At 32.9% G+C, this 20,741-nt stretch overlaps 1 protein-coding gene across 5 annotated transcripts in view; it reads left to right on the top strand.

Annotated features, from left to right (window-relative positions):
* Positions 1–20,741, top strand: part of LOC109083038 (A-kinase anchor protein 13-like) — a 69,015-nt gene that overhangs the window by 29,141 nt on the left and 19,133 nt on the right. For 3 of the 5 annotated variants that reach the window (XM_042759531.1, XM_042759530.1, XM_042759532.1), the window contains exons 9-17: positions 7,171–7,234; positions 10,370–10,485; positions 13,332–13,615; positions 14,921–14,968; positions 15,863–15,922; positions 17,378–17,564; positions 17,709–17,811; positions 19,907–19,949; positions 20,042–20,150. In XM_042759531.1, coding sequence (XP_042615465.1) covers positions 7,171–7,234; positions 10,370–10,485; positions 13,332–13,615; positions 14,921–14,968; positions 15,863–15,922; positions 17,378–17,564; positions 17,709–17,811; positions 19,907–19,949; positions 20,042–20,150 — 1,014 coding nt within the window. The remainder of the gene's footprint in view (positions 1–7,170; positions 7,235–10,369; positions 10,486–13,331; positions 13,616–14,920; positions 14,969–15,862; positions 15,923–17,377; positions 17,565–17,708; positions 17,812–19,906; positions 19,950–20,041; positions 20,151–20,741) is intronic. The other 2 variants (XM_042759533.1, XM_042759534.1) reach the window with 2 other exon arrangements.

Genomic DNA, 20,741 nt, shown 5'->3' with positions numbered 1-20,741 from the left:
GTAATGTTTGTATTTTGTTAACAGCATAAAATAAGTTTCAGTCATATGTATGTATGTTTTTTTTTAGTAGCATAACATAGCAAAAAAAATTATACTATATAAAAGTGAGTGTATGAGTATATGTGTACTAACTATATTTGTATGTAATGTGTGTGTGTGTGTGTATATATATATATATATATATATATATATATATATATATATATATATATATATATATATATATATATATATATATATATAACATCTTAATAGAATAAAAAAGCAAAATATATATATTTTTATAAAAGTGTTTATATAAATTTCTAAGTTTCTCCTTAAAGCCTTATAAAATGAGCGATTTGTTGTAAGAGTATAGTGTTATAAGATGAATGTGGGCAGCATCACTTGTCAGAAGTTTGTGAATTGAAGTGTTTGAGTTCATGTTGAGATCTTTTACCGCAGACCTTGCCATCAATCACAGTTTGAGACATTTATAGATATATACAGCAATCTCACAGATCTCAACTGTGATCTCATTATTACTCTGTACTTATTATAATTGATTTTCAAAAGTATTGCTAACTTGTTTTAACAATTATCTTCCAAGCTAATGTTCATAGAAAGCGTCTGTTCCTGTAAGACGTGATGGCCATGTCTGTGGCGTTTGCAGTCAGATGTTATTTCTGAGTGTCCGAACTCTTTCGTGTCTTATTTGTTGATTCATAGTTCTTTTGTTGGCTTGACATTCTGACATTCACACATCAAGCCAGAGCTAAGACTGTTTGAGTTGCAGCTTGTTTTCAGCTGTTTAATGTGGTTCAACAGATAAACACCCTGAAGCGTTGATCTGCCAGTTTGATCATACAATGAAGACGTGTGGTTTGATTGGTCTTAACAGTCATTAGCACAGATGTCTCTTCTTTCCAAACCTTACATCCCTAAGCTCTCAAACTATTGAACTATGTGTTAAGTGTTATTGCCGTCAAGCTTTTGTGTATCTCTCACATGGCAATTCATGACTCATTTTCCTCTTTTGAATTTTAATGCCTGTGGTCATAGAGTCACTGAGTCATTTGATTCAGTACAGTTGATTGAGTGCATTTGAAGTCAATATAAACAGAATTCATGGGTTTATTGTAAATGATTCATCATTGCACATTATTCCAAAGTAGTACAATACTTGTCTTTGTAAAAAACTATTTTATCATAGAGTCAAGTTTTTACAATAAAATTAATTCTTGATTTATAAAATTAACTCCCACACCCTTTTCTTTTCGATTATGGTTTTTCACTCAAATTTCATACAGTGCAATTCAAAAGTGTGGGATTGGTAAAATGTATTTCATGTTTTTGAAAGAAGTCTTGAATCAAGAGGTAAAAATACAAGTATATTGTGAAATTTCTTCCTCTAATGCAAATCTTTTTCGAGATTCTTTGGTAAATAGAAATTTCAAAAGAACAACATTAATTTTAAATAGTCTTTTGTGCCACTTTTGATCAATTTAATGCATTCTTGCTGAATAAAATTAATTTATTTCAAAGAAAATCATTCTGACCCCTAACTGTTGAACTGTACTGTATTTCAAAAGTAAAATGTTTTGTAAGTTATCCTAGTACATTTTTCATTCAGTGCATTTCTCTAGCCTTCAGTTCTTAATGACTCCTAAAGACTGGATGGCTGTTGGATTGGAGAAATGCCTCTGGGAAAGCTCAGATACAATGTTTTGACTGTAAATGGAGTTTGTGCGTGTGTTTGCGCATACATGTTGAGGTCAGGAACTGCATGAGTGGAAGGGGCAACTCAGTTTGGTGACAGTCTGGGAGCCGCTGCTCAAATCCTAACGGTTTCCTTTGGCTCTCAGCCTGGAGAGAATGATGGAGACGGGCCGTCGGCCAAGTGACTTCATAGCGCTCTACTGCAACTAAAAACCACCATCTCTACAATCAGCACAAACCAGAGATTTTGAAGCTTTGCGCAGTTTGAAGACGCAGATCTTGAAAACACAAATGGTCCTGTAGGAACAGAAATTAGATTCAAAATATCCCACTTACTGATTAACGTGTTCTTATCGTACCATAAATTTTATCCTGAAGCAGTTGCTTTTGTATTACAGTTTTTTTTTTGTATTCCCGCTGCATGCATTGAGAGCCAGCGCACGGTCTGTGCATTTTCATACCAGATGTGTTTTTATTGGGTACACATCAGAATGTTCTGCGCTTGACAGAGTCTGTTGGCACTGCCTTTTTGGTTTCTCCCCTAGCGCCACAAATATGCAGTGAGAACGGCAGCGGTGCCAGGTTCTGGAATGGGACACTGGGCCATGTTTGGCTCTGAACAGACTACAGGGTTTGGGCCTGTGTTATGGAGAGCGGTTTGAAGCATATTTAGAGCATCACAAAATATTGTGGTTGACATGTAAGCATGCAGTTTTGTGTTTGATGTTATTCTTTTTTAGACAGACATATAGATAGATAGATAGATAGATAGATAGATAGATAGATAGATAGATAGATAGATAGATAGATAGATAGAATTTTGAAATGAGTAAACTGTATTTATTGGGTATTTGATAAATACTGTACACTCCCAGGCACTCTTAAAAATAAAGATTCAAAGGGTATTTTCACAGTGATGCCATAGAACCATTTTTGTTTTCCCAAAGAACCATTCAGTGAAAAGAACATTTATAAAATCTAACCCATATTCAGAGTAAAGAACCTTTGGTGTGGTTGAATTCCATGGAAATTAAAGGTTCTTTATGGAACCATAGATGCCAATAATGAACCTTTATTCTTAAGAGTGTAAATGCCTCTTATATCAGTCTTGTTTTATATACAAACCCGATTCCAAAAAAGTTGGGACACTGTACAAATTGTGAGTAAAAAAGGAATGGGATAATTTACAAATCTCATAAACTTATATTTTATTCACAAAAGAATATATACAGTATAACATATCAAATGTTGAAAGTGAGACATTTTGAAATGTCATGCCAAATATTGGCTCCTTTTGGATTTCATGAGAGCTACACAATCCAAAAAAGTTGGGACAGGTAGCAATAAGAGGCCCGAAAAGTTAAATGTACATATAAGGAACAGCTGGAGGACCAATTTGCAACTTATTAGGTCAATTGGAAACATGATTGGGTATAAAAGAGCCGTCTCAGAGTGGCAGTGTCTCTCAGAAGTCAAGATGGGCAGAGGATCACCAATTCCCCCAATGCTGCGGCGAAAAATAGTGGAGCAATATCAGAAAGTTTCTCAAGAAAAATTGCAAAGAGTTTGACATTATCATCATCTACAGTGCATAATGTCATCCAAAGATTCAGAGAATCTGGAACAATCTCTGTGCATAAGGGTCAAGGCCGGAAAACCATACTGGATGCCCATGATCTTCCCGTGACGTGACGGCACTGCATCACATACAGGAAGGCTACTGTAATGGAAATCACAACATGGGCTCAGGAATACTTCCAGAAAACATTGTCGGTGAACACAATCCACCATGCCATTCACCGTTGCCGGCTAAATCTCTATAGGTCAAAAAAGAAGCCATATCAGAATGGTATGGGGTTGCATGAGTGCGTGTGGCATTGGCAGCTTACACATCTGGAAAGGCACGATCAATGCTGAAAGGTATATCCAAGTTCTAGAACATCATATGCTCCCATCCAGACGTCATCTCTTTCAGGGAAGACATTGCATTTTCCAAGATGACAATGCCAGACCACATACTGCATCAATTACAACATCATGGCTGCGTAGAAGAAGGATCCGGGTACTGAAATGGCCAGCCTGCAGTCCAGATCTTTCACCCATAGAAAAACATTTGGCACATCATAAAGAGGAAGATGCGACAAAGAAGACCTAAAACAGTTGAGCAACTAGAAGCCTGTATTAGACAAGAATGGGACAACATTCCTATTCCTAAACATGAGCAACTTGTCTCCTCATTCCCCAGACGCTTGCAGACTGTTATAAAAAGAAGAGGGGATGCCACACAGTGGTAAACATGGCCTTGTCCCAACTTTTTTGAGAGGTTTTGATGCCATGAAATTTAAAATCCACTTATTTTTCCCTTAAAATGATACATTTTCTCAGTTTAAACATTTAATATGTCATATATGTTGTATTCTGAATAAAATTTTGACATTTGAAACTTTTACATCATTGCATTCTGTTTTTATTCACAATTTGTACAGTGTCCCAACTTTTTTGGAATCGGGTTTGTATTTAAATATCAGTCTCTTTTGTGTACGTATAGCTCAGTGGCAGTTAGAAATGCAAATGTTTATTTTATGTTCAAGCTGGTTTGGTTTTTAGCCCCTTTTCCTTATTCACGGAGTTGCTTTTTGAAACAAATTCTCTGTTACTGTACATACTGAATGCGATTGCATTGCATTTTAAATTTGTGCATTATGTCTAATAAAGTGTAATAGGTTAAATATGCTATACTTCAGTTATTTTTTCTGGAGCAGAACTAAGCCCTTTTGGCCTATCAGACTCAAATGTTTGTGGTCTCCTGCTCAGTCAAACTTTTACATTGAATCAGTATTAATATATTCTGAATATTTTTTTTTTACTATAACATGCAGTAGAACACAAAAGTTTGAGGTCAGTAAGAAATTATTACTTTTGTTCAGCAAGGATGCATTAAATTGCTGAAAAGTGGCAAGACTTTTACACCGTTACAAAAAATGCTAAAAATAAATGCTGTTCTTTTAAAAAAAATTAAGCAAGTGCAAATCGCAAATCGTCTTATTAGAGTGATTTCTGAAAGATCATGTGACATTGAAGACTGGAGTAATGATAGTGAAAATTCAGCTGTGCATCACAGAAATAAATTACTTTATAAAGTATACTGAAATATAAAATTGTTAAATTGTAAAAATATTTCACAATATTACTGTTTTTACTGTTTTTTTCTCAAATAAATGGACCCTTTCTAAGAAACTTCTTTCAAAACCAATAAAAAAATCCTACCAACCATAAATGGATGTAATTGTTTTGTGCATAATTTACTATTAATATTTTTCCTCAAATCGTCTTGCACATTTGATACGTGCCGTCTTTGACTCCCCTGGACAAATGGCTCTGATTTTAGCGTGAACAAAGCCTAAGAAAGGATTCATTCATCCAATGAAAACATCTCCTACACTTTATAATTAAACAAACCCTCAACCTATTCGCTCACATTCTAACAGCTATACATCTCGTTTAGAGTTCTGCCACTTATGCCTTAACAATACAGCTCTTTTCATTTATAATCTCTTTAATCTTTGTTGGTGTTTCAGCCGCAGTGGATGTGTGATATCATCACTCACTATGATGATAACTGCTGTATGGATAACCCAAAGAGTGTGTGTTTGTGCTCTCTGGCCTGTCTGTAGGCAGGGCTTGTGTTCTCCACACGCACTGCCTTCCCAGAGGCACACAGTGGATAGTCAGAGCTCATCAATGGAGTGTTGTGCATTGTTAACTGCTTTAAAACTGTGCACGGCCACTTGGTTTTTGAGGGTGTGAACATAATTAGTCCCTGCTCTTGGGTCAAATCAGAAGCCATTTCTCTCGTTCTTCACGTTTTTCTCCTGTATTCGCTCCCTCTAGGGATCCATTGTCGGCTGTCTTTCTCTCCCGTCCGATCTTGCATCACCTGGGTGACCCTGTAGCTGGGTTATAACAAAGGCGAAAGAGCTTTTCAGTGTGCTTTCCAGCCGAGTGAATAACCATCAGCGATGGAGGTCGCTTTAATACAGACTTTCTATTGTGGGTGCTTTGTACAGGTTGCTGTTTGTAACATGAGATCTGTGTAAACATTTCCAATAGACTGTATGTATTCACCCTTTCAGTGCCTCAGATCAAAAGCTGACATATCGTAGGCAAGCAGGCATGAAATTTATTGGGCCTCTTTAGTATAATACAGACTGAAACTGGACTTACTTAAAAGGAAGTATGGTATACTAGATACACAAGAATTTAACTCTTTTTAGCACCAAGCCATATGTGACCTGTGTTAGGAATGCTTTTTCTGCTGGTGTGCTTAAAACAAATTAAGAATTGTAATATACACTCCCTGCTTTTTTTCCAGCATCATTACTCCAGTCTTTCAGAAATCATTCTAATATATATATATATTTCTTATTATTATCAATGTTAAAAAAACAGGGAACCGCAATACATTTTTCAGGATTCTTTGATAAATAGAAAATTAAAAAGTACAGCATTTATTTGAAATAGAAATATTTTGTAACATTGTAAATGTCTTTATGGTCTCTTCAATATACTAATCAATTGAATGTGTCTTCGCAGAATTAATAACATTTATTTTTTAATTTTTTTTCAAAACCATATTTGGTGAAAAAACTGTTTATTTTTCTTCATAATTGTTATTTTAAAATTGCTCAACAATATGGATTAAAAAAAATAATTATGCTGGCCACCATTTTTTTAAATGTATTTTTATATTTGCCAAATATAATATTTATATTTTTCATTAAATGCTTTTTTTTAACACTATTTCCTCTTTACAAAAAAAAAGAAATTTGCTATAATCTATAACTCCCTGTATTCATTCATTTATAAACTTAAAAAAAAAAAAATCATAGTTAATAATTAAACTTAACAATGGATTAATGGAGTGAATTCACTGTAGCGCACAGCCTCTCTTGGCTTATTGCTTTATTTTACAACATACTCAAACGTAGCGTATCTTATTTGAGCTGGATCTGTTTTAAAAGCTCGGTTTTATAATTGCAGCCATTGCTTCTTCTATGGATTGGATTGAATTCAGCCAGCAGTAGTTTGTTTGCATGTCTGGCTTGTGGGGAGCATCTCAGCATTGGCTGATTGCTGAAGCCGCTGTTGTCCCTCAGGGCTGGTGTGAGGTGGTGTGTGGTCTATGATGAGTGAGATGCAGCTGTTATGGGGTCCACAAACCACAGACTGAGCTCTAACCTCATATATGCTGCAGTCTTTGAGCGTATATGAGCAAAGCTGCTTCTTCAGTTGCTTAGGCATTCACTACAAACCCTCGGTTTCATTGACCTTTTTTCTAGTGAAAGAAAATGAAAAAACTCATCAAATTTGAATGCAGTCTGATGTTTATATTTGCTTTGAATATGTTAAACAACTTTTTTCCAGTTAGACAGTCACATGCGTAAGACCATATCTTCCTCTTTCTGTCCCCAGATCCACAGAGACAAAGACGCACTGTGTTCCAGTGTTTCCCAGAAGAGACACAACTTATCCACAGGTAAGATCACACTTCCATGACCTGATATCATGTTGTTGTTTATGTAATTCAATACTAATATTTATCTAGTTGAGCTTAATTTTAGCTTATCCATTTCAGCAGCCATTATTTCAGTCTTCAGTGTCACATGATCCTTCAGAAATCATTCTAATATGCTGATTTGCTGCTCAATTATTAATAATGGCTCATTATTATTAATGTATTTTTTTTTTCATTCATTTTTAAATCTTACCCCAGACTTTTCAGTGGTAATAGGTGTAATGGATGCTGAAAATTCAGCTTTGCCATAGCAGGAATAAATGATATTTTGAATATATTTTGATTTTCAAATAGAAAACAGTTATTTTAAATTGTAATAATATTTTATAATATTACTGCTTTTAATGTATTTTAAAGCAAATAAATTCAGCCTTGGTGAGAATAAGTCTTAAAAATGTAAAAAAAAAAATCTTAATTATAAGTTTTTGAATGCTAGTGTGTTTAATTCAGTACTAAAAAGTTTTCATAACACTTTACAATAATAATCTATTAACAAGTTAACTAGTTAACAAATGAAAAATACTTCTAAAGCATTTATTAATTGTAGTTAATGTTCATTTTAACATTTAATATACATTATTAAAATCAATAATTGTGTTTGATAATATGTATCTGAACTAACATGAACTAACAATAAGCAGTATTTTTATATGTAAACAAAGATTAATAAGCACTGCAATAAATAAATGTATCATTGTTAGTTAATTTTAGTTAATGCATTAACTAATGGGAGCTTATTGCAAAGATTTGATAGCAAACAACTGTCTTAAACAGTTAATCATTAATTATATCAAACTGCTTTTATGTATTTGTGTGCTTTTTTGTGCGCATGTTGTAAGTTTGGCAACATGTTAACATCATTTTCTCTCTGATTCATTTGTGAGTCACATCGCTCATGCACTTCATGTGATGAGTGCTGTTTTGTGTGGCATGTGTGCTTGTTTATGGGGTTCCTCGACACTTAGGATGCTGTCTGTGTAGGCAGTATACAGTTAAACTGTAATGTTAGCCACAGTTTCTTGTATAAAAACATTTCCACCCTCTCTCTGACCCTTAGAATTAAACAGGCTGTTTTGATGTGTGTACCTTTAAGACTTGTATACAATATGTAAATGACTTCTGTTATGATTGGCTTGCTTCCCAGGGAGGTGTGAACTTTGCATTGTAAACACTGGAGTGTGTCTACACAGACTGAACCATTTAATTTTAGAAGAGAAAGGAAAATCTTGTTTTCTTATAGTGAGGTTCTTAAGGAAGTATGATGAATTGTGTTGTGCACAATGAACAGAAGATAGTAAGGGCAAGTGCTCGTATAGAGGAGCATGAAGGCATTGTTTATCTTTACTTGTAACTATTCTGAAGACTGTTCACCTTTATTACACCAACAGTTTCTGGTATAAAAAAAACTAAATGCATTCAAGCCGGAAACATGATGCAGTGCTAAAAAGAGAGATTTCCTGTTTAATGAAATGTGTATTTTAACCTATTGTAAACATAAGTGGCATATAGCTTGCTTTTTTCCAGTTAGACTACCCTGACTGGATTGTCTTAAATGCGCAACTTTCTTATCACTGATCACTGCTGTGTCTTTGTAAATGCAGGAAGTGGGTTGAGATTTATTAATCTCTTCCTTGCAAGCATCAAACATTTTTACAACATATAACAACGTTGCATTACAGTTGCATGGTTTCAAGTTTGTCACCGTGCAGTGTTTTTAAAACCATACTAAAAAAAGAAATGCACATTTTATTCTACATGTTTTTTTTTTTTTTAGTTTATTTTCATTAACATGCTAAACATATCGTTCTGTTATATTTTTAATTATTTATTCTATTTTATTTTTTATTGCTTACTTTTTCTATTTTATTTATTATTTATTGTTTAGCTTTTTATTAAACAGCTAAATTTTTTCATTTCATTTAACTGCATTGCATTTTATTGCATTGCATTGCATTTCATTGCATTGCTTTGCATTTCTTTGCATTGATTGCATTGTGGTGCATTGCAACTTCAGGTACTGGACCTGGAGAAATTGCATTTTTACAATCACATTCTAGTTGCATGGTTGCAGTTTCAACACAGTACAATGTTTTTAAAACCAAGCTTTGACTACTTCAAAGATGTAATTTACTTTTTGTTTTTTTAGTAAAATGCCAAAAAAATTGTTCTTTTTTATTTTTTGCTTTTCTGTTTTCAATAACATGCAAACATTTAATTTAATGTGTATGTTTTTTTCATTTTTATTTATTTAAAAGCACAGCAGAGCCACACTGTTTACAGTTTGGAGTACTGGAACTGGAGACATTTTTTAGCATCTAAAAAAATTATGATTCATGAATCATATCAAAAACATACTAAAAATAACCAAATGTAACTGGGATTATATGTAAATACGATGCACTGAATTTTTCTCAGGTGCCTGTCATGACCTGTGTGTTTATGTTGTCAGTTGTTTATCTGCAGCTGAGGTAATAATGACGTTTACTTTTACTATAGCATTGAGAGCACACACGCGTAGAGAAAGGGCAGCTGTAGCGGTCCCAGCGAGTCCCCTCCTCTACATCCCAAAACATGGAGCCACCTGTGTGTTGTGTGACAGCTGATGAAGCTCACACTCTCGTGACAGATCTCTGAGTGCTGATCCCAGCCGTCACACTTACTCTCTTCACTTACACTAAACTTATACAGTGAGTGTGTTGCACTTTAAAAGACTAGAAGAAAGCGAGAGAGGGAGAGGGAGGGAAACAGGCGGTATTTTTCTAGGTGATGGAATCTGTTGAGGTTTATCATGATGGTTTTGTCTCCCACGTGATATGGTTTTGTTACCCACGCGACGGTGTGACAGACACTTCAGATACTTCTCCTATCAAGAAAGTCAGACATGTCGTGAACACGTGCTGTTGTACAAAGATCTGTTCTGAAGAGGACATCACATGTTTTGTTAACGAGGACATTGGGCTTCAGTAAGAGAACTACTTTGGAGACTTTTATGATAGACTTTAACTGGAAAAACAAGCTATTTTTAGCACGCTGCTTTTTATAGTAAATGCTGTAAATTTGTCTGTCATCATGTAAAACTGTGTGTGTTTGTTGCAGAAAGTTGCAGAGAGTTTCACACTTGCAACTCAGAAACAGTCACATTTCGGGACTCAGGAAGCGATACAGATGGATTTCTCAGTCCTGACACTGGAGAGGACAACATCTTTAGAAAGGTGAGGAAGATCATTACATTTTCTGAAGAAATGTGAGTTGTTTGCCACATTGGGCATTGTAATGTGGTTGCTTACTGCTTAAGTCTTTGATATTTTGGTCTCTATATATGGCTTGATTGTCTCCCTCAGTGTAAGATTTTTATTTTATTTTATTTTATTTTATTTTATTTTATTTTATTTTATTTTATTTTATTTTATTTTATTTTATTTTATTTTATTTTATTTTATTTTAATTTATTTTATTTTATTTTATTTTATTTTATTTTATTTTATTTTATTTTATTTTATTTTATTTTATTTTATTTTATTTTATTTTATTTTATTTTTTTTTTTAATTTTTTTTATTTTTATTTTATTTTATTTTATTTTATTTTATTTTATTTTATTTTATTTTATTTATTTTATTTTATTTTATTTTATTTTATTTTATTTTATTTTCCAGCAGGCAAAATAATTGGTCTAGCTTATTTTGAAAATTAATAGAGCACAACTAGCTGCACACATCTGAGGTTTCATTCATGTCTGCACAAGTGTGCAAGATGACTCATGCATAAAAGTTTAATACCGAGGTTTAACAGCTTTGAAAAGTCCCTAATTTGAAATATGAGGAATAGTAAAAGTGATTGCTTATCACAGGGGATTAAAAAATAAATTCATGCTATGGACCCCCAGATACAGTATGATGATCCCCTTAATATAAAAAAAGTTACAAATTTACATGTAATATAAAGAGTTATGTATACTATATAATAATAAAAAAAGTTAATATATAATATTTTAAAACATATTATTTTAACTGAACTTAATTAACTTAACTAAATCTTTCAATTTAATTTTAATTTACTTTATTATTTATTCATTTTTTTCATTTTATTATTTATTTCTCTGAACATTTCTGTGGACTATCTTGCACCGACTTGTGAACCCCAGTTTTAAAACCCCCGCTTTTACAAAAAACAATAAGCACATAATGCAGAGAAGAAATTCAGAACTATGATACATTTCCGGTGATGAATGCAGAATTGGTAATTTTTTTATGTTCATGTGAGCGAACTTCTGGTTGATTTTTAGGACACCTAAATGTTAAAATCCACCGGAGGGTTTTTTTTCCACTAGGTCACGTGGTTATAAGTTCTCTAGAACCCTTTTAAACCTCTTGCACACTCGCACACACGCTCATAAACCACCCCCTCTGCTTCCTCGCACACATGCTCAATAGAAGCTATTTCAGGGGCGCATGAATAGAAGGCTTTCATCCCCCCCAGAACACCGACAAAAACCTCAATGTGTGTCAGAAGCTCAAATCCTCTTCACCTTGTCTCTCACGCCACCAACACTCGGCACAATAGACTCATCAAAACCAAGGAAGCTCATGACTGTTAAGTTAAGGTGTGTGAGAACATAGGATACGGTTTGTGTGTGTCACAAGATGCCTGGATGGATGAAAATAAGGAGTCTGTGAGTGTGTGTCTGTGTGAAGTGTGTGACGTCTTAGTCGGTCTATCAGACTCATTTCACCCTGCTGATGATTCAGTGACATACTTTTTCACTTTAAAGTGACACACAGCAGTCTGAGAGGTGCACATAAGTTTGAGGTAAACAAACTCTTACAGTTTAGGTATGCTTCAGACGTGAATGAGTGTTATAGAATAAATTTGAGGAAATAAAAAACGCTCTAAAAATAATCAAAAATGCGGTAATAATAATACAATGATATTATTTTCTCTGTTCAATTTTGAAATTTTCTCAATGCAAACTTTTCAAAATTTAGTTTTCTTCAATATTAAATTTCATATATAATTCAAAAGTTAATCAAAAATAGGTCAGGTCATGTGGTCAGGGTTAGTTTTGTTATTGTTACCTAAAACTAAAAAATAAAATACAATTATTAGATCAAAAACTACATTTAATGAAAATGAGAAATGTTGCCTTTGCAGCTAACTGAAATATGCTTAAGCACTAAAATTACTAAAACTGAATTAAAAATAAAACTAAATAGAAATACCCCCCACACGCTAAAAATTAGATAAAGAACGTAAAGAATTTAAATTTGAATAAAAACTTTAAATAAGAATGAACTTAAATGTCTTAAATTGAGTTTAAAATAATTGAAAGGTAAATAGAAATATTAAACACACACACAAATACAAACACACACACACACACACACACACACACACACACACACACTGCTTATTTTTGCTAAACTGTTTTATGCCATGAGGTAAAGATCAATGTTGTTATTTTTATTCTAAAACTAAAACTATATATAAAAATAACATCTTTATTCCATTTAACAAAAACAAAGCAAAAATTTTGGACAAAAACTTAAAACAAACTTTAACAAATATTAGAAATGTTGCATTGGAAACTGACTAAATAAAACAAGTTGACTAATGAACTGAATTAAAAATTAATTAAAGCTAAATAGACATATATAAAAACCCAAAATTAATAAAATTTATAAAAACTTAATAATGGTAAATAAATAATATTAAAATAACACTGGCCATAGAATCAGCATAGTGCTACATAAAAAACACTCAAAATTCACATATATATATACATATAAAAATATACATACAATTTATCTATTTAAATTAATCACACTGTGATACACTTTTTTTTTTTTTTTTTACTTGGTTAAATACTCTCAATTGCATTTTTGGCAGAACAAGAGCTTTTTAAGTTTTTTTTTTTTTTTTCACTTGCACACTTTCTATTTTTCATCGATGAGACATAGCCAGGTTTTATAGCACAGTAGTACTTTGTTGTGCTGAATAATTTCATCTGTCTTAACAAAAGGCTGTTAGTTAATTTGTGTCTGATTGGTGTTTATTGCTCAGGGGCAGGAGGCTGTAGGTGGAGGCGACAGCACGAGCGAGGTGTCTGTCTCCTGCTCCTCCACGGACGACACGGCTAGCGTGGGTCATCCCAGCTCCTCGGCCGAGAGCTCTGAGGAGGTGCGGCAAGGAGGAGAGGCAGAAGAGGAGGCCAAAGACAGGCTAACAGAGGTGCCGCTGCCTGCCTCTCTCTTCCGGTCCACCGTACGCTCACTCTCTCCATTACGCAGACACAGCTGGGGTCCTGGGAAGAACCAGGGAGGGGAAGAAGAAATGAACCAGCGCAGGTACGTGAGGAGATGGTGATGATTCTAAAGCTTATTCTTAGGAACATTCATATTTTTGAGCTCTGTTAAAACTGATTCTCAGTACATCATAAAAATACAATATTATTTAAAAGATAAATATCATGTTTTTTAATGGTATATTTAAACATCATAGTAGTATTTGTTTTATTGGTTTTAATGTATAATGATAATAATAAATAATAAGATAATTCTTATTAAAATTATTATTTTTTTCTACAGTAGTGAAGAAATAAGACACAAAGTGTAGTGTGCTTAATTGTCATAATGTTGCAATGCAAGAAATCTTAATGGTCCTAATATACAGACAGACTACAACTGAAAGGTTTAGAGTCGATGAGACTTTTTATCTATTAATTTATTTATGGATTTTTTTTTATGTTTTTGAAAAAAAAAATAAAATGTTGCATTTATTTGGTTAAGAATCCAGGGGGAAAAAACAGTAAAATTGTGAAATATTATTTTAGTTTAAAATAATTGTTTTCTATTTTAATGTATTTTAAAACATAATTTATTTCTATTATGTAACTGCTGAATTATTAGTTTTCGATGTCACATGATCCTTTAGAAATCATTCTAATATGCTGATTTGGTGCTTAAGAAATATCTTCAATTATTATCAATTTTGAAAATAGTTGTATAGCTTCCTGTTTTTGTGGAAACGTAATTTTAGGATATTTTTGATAAATAGAAAATTCAAAAGAACAGCATTTATTTGAAATTGAGATCTTTTGTAATGTTATAAACATCTTTACCGTCATGTCTGATCAATTTAATGTTTTCCTGCTGAATATAAGTATTCATTTATTTTAACATAAGTCCTGACCCCAAATGTTTGAGTGTATGTACTGTATATGTGTGTATATGAGTAAAGTGTTACCAAGTCTTTTTAAATAAGGGGTTTGTAATCCATTTATAATTGCAACAGCAGTATAGTAAAAGAATATGATGGATATTTACAGGTTTTCAGGTTTTGATGCAGAACACACTGAATGCTAATGCATTAGCACCTTAAACACACCACACTAAAACATGACATGCTCTGAGAATGACATCACTCACACTTCTCATCATGTGACACCCTTTTCTCACCTCACTCTTCCCTTTTTGTATTCATTTGCATTAACCCGTTTTTGAGTAATTCCATACTTTACTAGTTTCCATGCTTTACTAGTTTCACTTTGACCTCTCAGAGGCTCTTAATTGTTCAGATCTTTGAAGTCATAGTAGTTTAATCTTTCATATTTTCATGTCATCTCATCCCTCTCATCATCTTTTAATTTCCAGTTCCGTACGAAGTACAGGAGAGGGAAAGCCTGTGTTTTACAGAAGAAGGTATCCTATTTTCTTTTATATTCTTTATTTTAAGATTTTCATTAATATCTGAAATCCATATAGAGTGCAACAGTGATTCCTATTTCCATGCATTGCACTGCAAAAATCACAGTAATGGGAATTTGGCAATGAAACCCGTTTTATTTTGTATGTTTTTGCCAGAAGTAAAAAAGCTATTCATTTTCTCCATACTTCCCCCTACAGTTAATGAACCCAGTATGTATGTATGTATTTATGTATGTATTTGTTTGTTTATTTGTTTAAATCATTTGTTTATTTTATAATTCATTTCTTAAATTTTTATATATTTTTTATATATAATTTATTTATTAATTTTTAAGTATTAAATATAATTTATATTTTTTATATTTTATTTTCTGTTAAATATATTTTATATATTTATAAATATATTTATTATTTTATATCTTTATTTTATCATTTATTTAGCTATTATTTTTTTATAATTCATAAAATAATGCTGATCATTTTTTTTTTGTTATAATATATATATAAATATAAATAAATAAATAAATCATACATTAAAATATATATATATATATATATATATATATATAGTTTATATTAAATAGATTTTATATTATTAATTTCTAGGCTTGCATTGCATAAATTACAGTACTGGCGATGGCAAATTAACCCATATATTTTTTAAATATATGTTTTTGACCCCCAACCCTCCACCCTAAAAATAAGAAGATTCTATGGAGAAAATGAATAGGATTTTAACTTCTGGAACCCTACTGTTGTGATCTATAGGAGCCTAATAATCAACCCAGTATCTTTCATCAAACTGTTTACTGAACCAATGTTCGTTTTTCCACTCTACTACTCCTCTAACTGGTTTGTGCCCACTGGCGCCCCCTATATTTTGGCCAGTCTGAGCTGGTGCCCCAGTGAACCCTGTCGAGAGCTGGAAGAAATTAGAGAGCTCATCAGGTACTGCGAGTGTACGACCGCGTTGTGTGCAAGCTTCCTGTAAATCCAACCGAAGAGCCAACCCCTCTGACTAGCACAAAGAGCTTTTGCATCATCATTTGCATTACCTGTTTGTCCGAGCAAAGTGAAACGTTTGTTTAGGCCTTATTCTGTGCTGCTTCAGTCAGCCTCGGTAAAGCTTAATGAAATGATGTCTTTTAAAAGTTAGACGTGTTCCTGCAGAGATACTTTTTTGTTGTAGCTTCTTTTGTTGTTTGTTACATGATGACTAATATTGTTGTTCTCGAAACTGGTCTGAATGTCAGGTAAGCGCATGTTTGTAACAAACCTGCTTCACATTGTTGCACCGAAATGTAAAATAATATTTAATATGCCTGATTTGACTTGACTACAATAGGTTACACCAACTAAAGTGATTTTTAAATGTCAGATCAGTAAGACATAATCATAATTTTCACGTTTGTACAGTGTAATGTTTTTTACCTATTCCATTTTTATCTATTTTGAGGTTTCAAATAATTTTGATCTCGATACAGCTGGAAATGTTCTAGCCACCTGTATGTTTACATATATATTTTTAGCATCCCAAAACACTTCTCAGTATGCCTCGGTTTGCTGTTGTGCTATTCTGTGTGCAGCTTTGAGCTTTTAGTTTGTCTATGGCATCGCTTCTAAGATCAGTCCTGGTGTCTTGTACTAACAGCAGCCATTCTGTAGGTGAAATTCACTATAGTACTTTTTGATTATGTCCCAATGGGTTCTTTAATTTAGCTTCATAAAAACTTCTTACAGCATAAAAGTTATTATATTGTAAAACAAACAAGTTCTGAATCATTTTTGGATACTACTTTGGTGGTTGTAGTGTAATATCAGCATCCACTTTGCATATTTTGCATCTGGTCGGTCAGTAGTATACAGCAAACAGACAGACATGCATGCCTTTTTTGGATGAAAAAGGAGCCATGTAAACACCATATTTATTTTGATGTGATGTGAAAATCTGTGAGGGACAGATACAGTACTGTGAGGGTACAGATGTGATGATCAATAGGTACAAAACAGTATGAACCACACACGCACAGCTTTGCTTTCTTTTGTATCACTTTAAATAAGGCGACTCTCAAAATCTTTCTTTCTTGTATTTATTTATTTTTTTGCATTCTATAAATTTTTATATATATATATTTTTAAATAATTTATTTTATTTTTAACTGTAATTATGTATTATTATATTATATTTTAAATAATTATTTATTTTTACATTTTTAATTTTATTTATGCATTTATGTGTATATATATATATATATATATATATATATATATATATATATATATATATATATATATATATATATATATATATATATATATATATTTTTTTTTTTTTGTTTAATTTTTTTTATTTTTTTTTTTTTCTTAGCCTAACTTGGTTCTTTATGATGTGTTTTGTTGTAGTTATAGTTTGGAGGGTCTAGCAGCAGGGATTGAGGATGGCAAACGTTGGATACCGCAGTCCGGAGGTCCGTCCACGGATCAGCGAGGGGTTCAGAGACAGGACAGTGAGGAGAGGGGCTCACTGATGTCTCTCACAGAAGAAGGTCCTGAGTCTGATTTGGGAGAATGCTGCAGTCCAACTGGTCAGGTGAGACAAGAGCCATCTTCACCAAATCAAGACATTTAGGTTTAAATGCAGAAAGGATTTACTTGAAGCCAACATGAAACGACCTGAGCTAACTTGTTGTACTTCTATTACTTTATCACTGAGCATCTGAGTTTGTGATTTCAGAAATCAAGGAAGTATCATCAGTTCAGACACAGTGGCCCATCTGTGACTCTCCCCCTCACAAAATCAGTCTCTATGCTTTCCATCAGCCAACGGGACATAGATGGTAAGTAAAGCTGCTTTATTTCCCTTTCTTCTCTCAGTTTCTGGCTTCTAGAGATTGCTTGTATAACAAATTTTTTGCTAGAAACAGCTTTTGCTGTTAGTATACCAGATTTTTGTAATTAATTCCTTGTTACAGAGGTTGTGCATGAACAGGTGGTACCAGTATAACATCATTTGTTTTCCTCATCTGGTTTGTGTTAGTTGTCCTCCACCCATTTCTCAGGCCCCTAAATCATCTGGTTTAATAAGTACTTGCTCTGACTTTTCCATCCCCAATGCGGCCCCCCAACGATAGGAAGGATTCGGCGAAAGAGGCAGATCTCTTTTTCATTCAACCTCTCACCGCTCCTCCCCAAATCTAAAACTGTCTTTGCTGTCACCTCTTCATCTAGTGATGAGGAGGACATCATAAGTAAGTTGCAGTAAGAACTGGATAATAGCATCTTCAGTATAGTGACCTCCAGCATCTCGTCCCTAGATGATGTCCTGTGATTCACAGCAGATGTAGAGAGAGATGAAATATGCTAGTCACCTTCGAAACCTGTGCTTCAAATAGAGCAATACATTTTCTGGATCAGTTTTCAACTTTTAAACGCATATTATAAAATAATGAATAATTCACCCCGAAAATTTAAATTCAGTTGGAAAGCATATCTTTGTTTCATGTTCATATAAAATTGAATAATACACATTATTTATAAATACATTTTTTATATTATATATATATATAATATACTCAGTTAATAAATTAAAAAAAGTCCGTCCGATCCTCCATATAATAAAAGAGCTCTATCATATGTAGTCATATACCAAAAATATGCAATCGAAACAAATTTTCAGTTTTGACCAAAATAATTGAAGCTGAAATCATTGACCAAAACAGTGACATTTAATTAGCATTTCTTGAATGATGCATATTGATTGTATATTGCCATTTATTTCATGTGCACTACAACAAGTAAACATGTCAGCAGTGTGAACGCACTTCACCATGACCAAAAGTGAAGCTAGAGTAGCAATTTATTGTTCAGCTGAAATGTAGAGAGGCAGCTTGTTGACAAAAAACTTTACTATGACTGGCTTAATTTATCACATAATGAGAACATGACACCCTGAAAAACATGACCTAATTACACAAATTTAATTACCAACATTTTATTCTCAGTTTCAGTTTTCATATAAACATTAGTTTTGGTTTATTAGTAAAAAAAAAAAAAAAAAAAAAAAAAAATCTTTGCCGACTATATAAAACTAGGCAACATTGTGTAACTTTGGACATTTTCAAAAAAATTGCTGTTCCAGATCCAGATATCCAGATCATGTCTTTTTATGGGGGGCAAAATTTTGTTTCAAGAGGCAAAGTAAAAATATCAATATATATCAAAATTGTCAAATATTGAGAGATACATTTAGCTATATCACCCAGCTCTAATGGCACTTGCTTTTGGAGTTTGAGAGCTATGGTTCAGTTTCTTAGTATGTTTTGTTTTGTTTTGTTTAGTACAAATATGTTTTCAATATTAATATCAACAATAATAAAATATCACATTTTTTTTTCATCATCTTTTCCAAAAAATTAATTTATTTAATTTAATTTATTTTATTTTATTTTATTGTATTTATTTTATTTTATTTTATTTTATTTTATTTTATTATTTTATTTTATTTTATTTTATTTTTGTGAATTAACCATTTAATATAGTGTTGTCTTTGCCATTAAAGTGGATTGGACATGGTCATATTCTGAACTACCCCTATCTTACTACCCCGGTATTTCGTTTTCTTTATATACTTTTTTTAAGAATCAATAGAGAATGCTGGGAAATTTCTCACAATAATAACTAAATATGATTTCATGATATCAATTTTGTATGATATACTTTCAAAAACTGTACATCGATTAAAATGGTCTTGCAGATACAGTAGCATGTTCATGGCACCACAAGTCATTTTAATCTGGTTGAATTGCTTGACCTAGCTCTAACTCTTTTTGCAAAAAGATGGCTTTGCATGTGTACGTAAATCAGGCTCTATCACGGGGCGACGGAGGCTGTTTTGTTGGCGATGCTAATTTGACTCCATCGTTGTACTTGTAGGCATGACGTCATTCACCGGTACCACCAGTTCAATGGGATACAGGTTGGACACCCATGACTATTTTGGCTCATTTCATTTAGGCATTACTGGAAACAGAGTAATGCATGCATTTATATCTTGATTTTGTTTTTTAGCATCACAGAGGAGGAACCTGGTCCTTTAAGAGGAGATTTTGAAAAAAGTACCACCAAAGTGAGCCGGACGTTCAGCTACTTGAAGAACAAAATGTACAAGAAAGCCAGAGTAAGTCAACTTTTGTAGTCAAGTTTTTTAAGTGTATTTCCTCTTTACCAAAAATGTAGATTAGATCATCTGTTTCATTCATACTGATGACTGGATGCAAATTATCTCCCAGTCAGTCAACATAAGTCAGGAATTTACCATAGAACTAAAGTAAATGAAGAAGTAAATGGTGTCAGGTTCTTTCTTAGCATTAGAGGAAATAAGACAGGAAGAGAAGGCACGTTGATGTTTCATTCTTTACTGTTAGCTCAGCATTCTAGCCTTTTAAAGGGCCAGTACCTTATTTACAAACTGCAGAGGCATAATGTGAAGTGGGGCACATTACATTTTTTATTTTTTAGGCTACATTACATATTTAATTTTGGAATTGACCTCCTATTAACACTCTAAACTTCCCAAAAGTCAAGATATTATTGGCCTAGTTTCATGTTTTCACATTTCGTGCTATGTAAAATGAAGCATTCAAATCAATTCATCACTTTACACATTCAATTTAGATCCTGAAAGGCTTTCGTTTATTGGCTAGAAATGTTTTCATAAGGGTGTTTTTACACCAAAACGTACAGATTTCATCAGCACTTTGCCGTTCTT

This window comes from Cyprinus carpio, chromosome A7 (genome assembly GCF_018340385.1).
Source record: "Cyprinus carpio isolate SPL01 chromosome A7, ASM1834038v1, whole genome shotgun sequence".
Taxonomy (NCBI): domain Eukaryota; kingdom Metazoa; phylum Chordata; class Actinopteri; order Cypriniformes; family Cyprinidae; genus Cyprinus; species Cyprinus carpio.
This window is presented reverse-complemented; position numbering and strand designations above follow the sequence as displayed.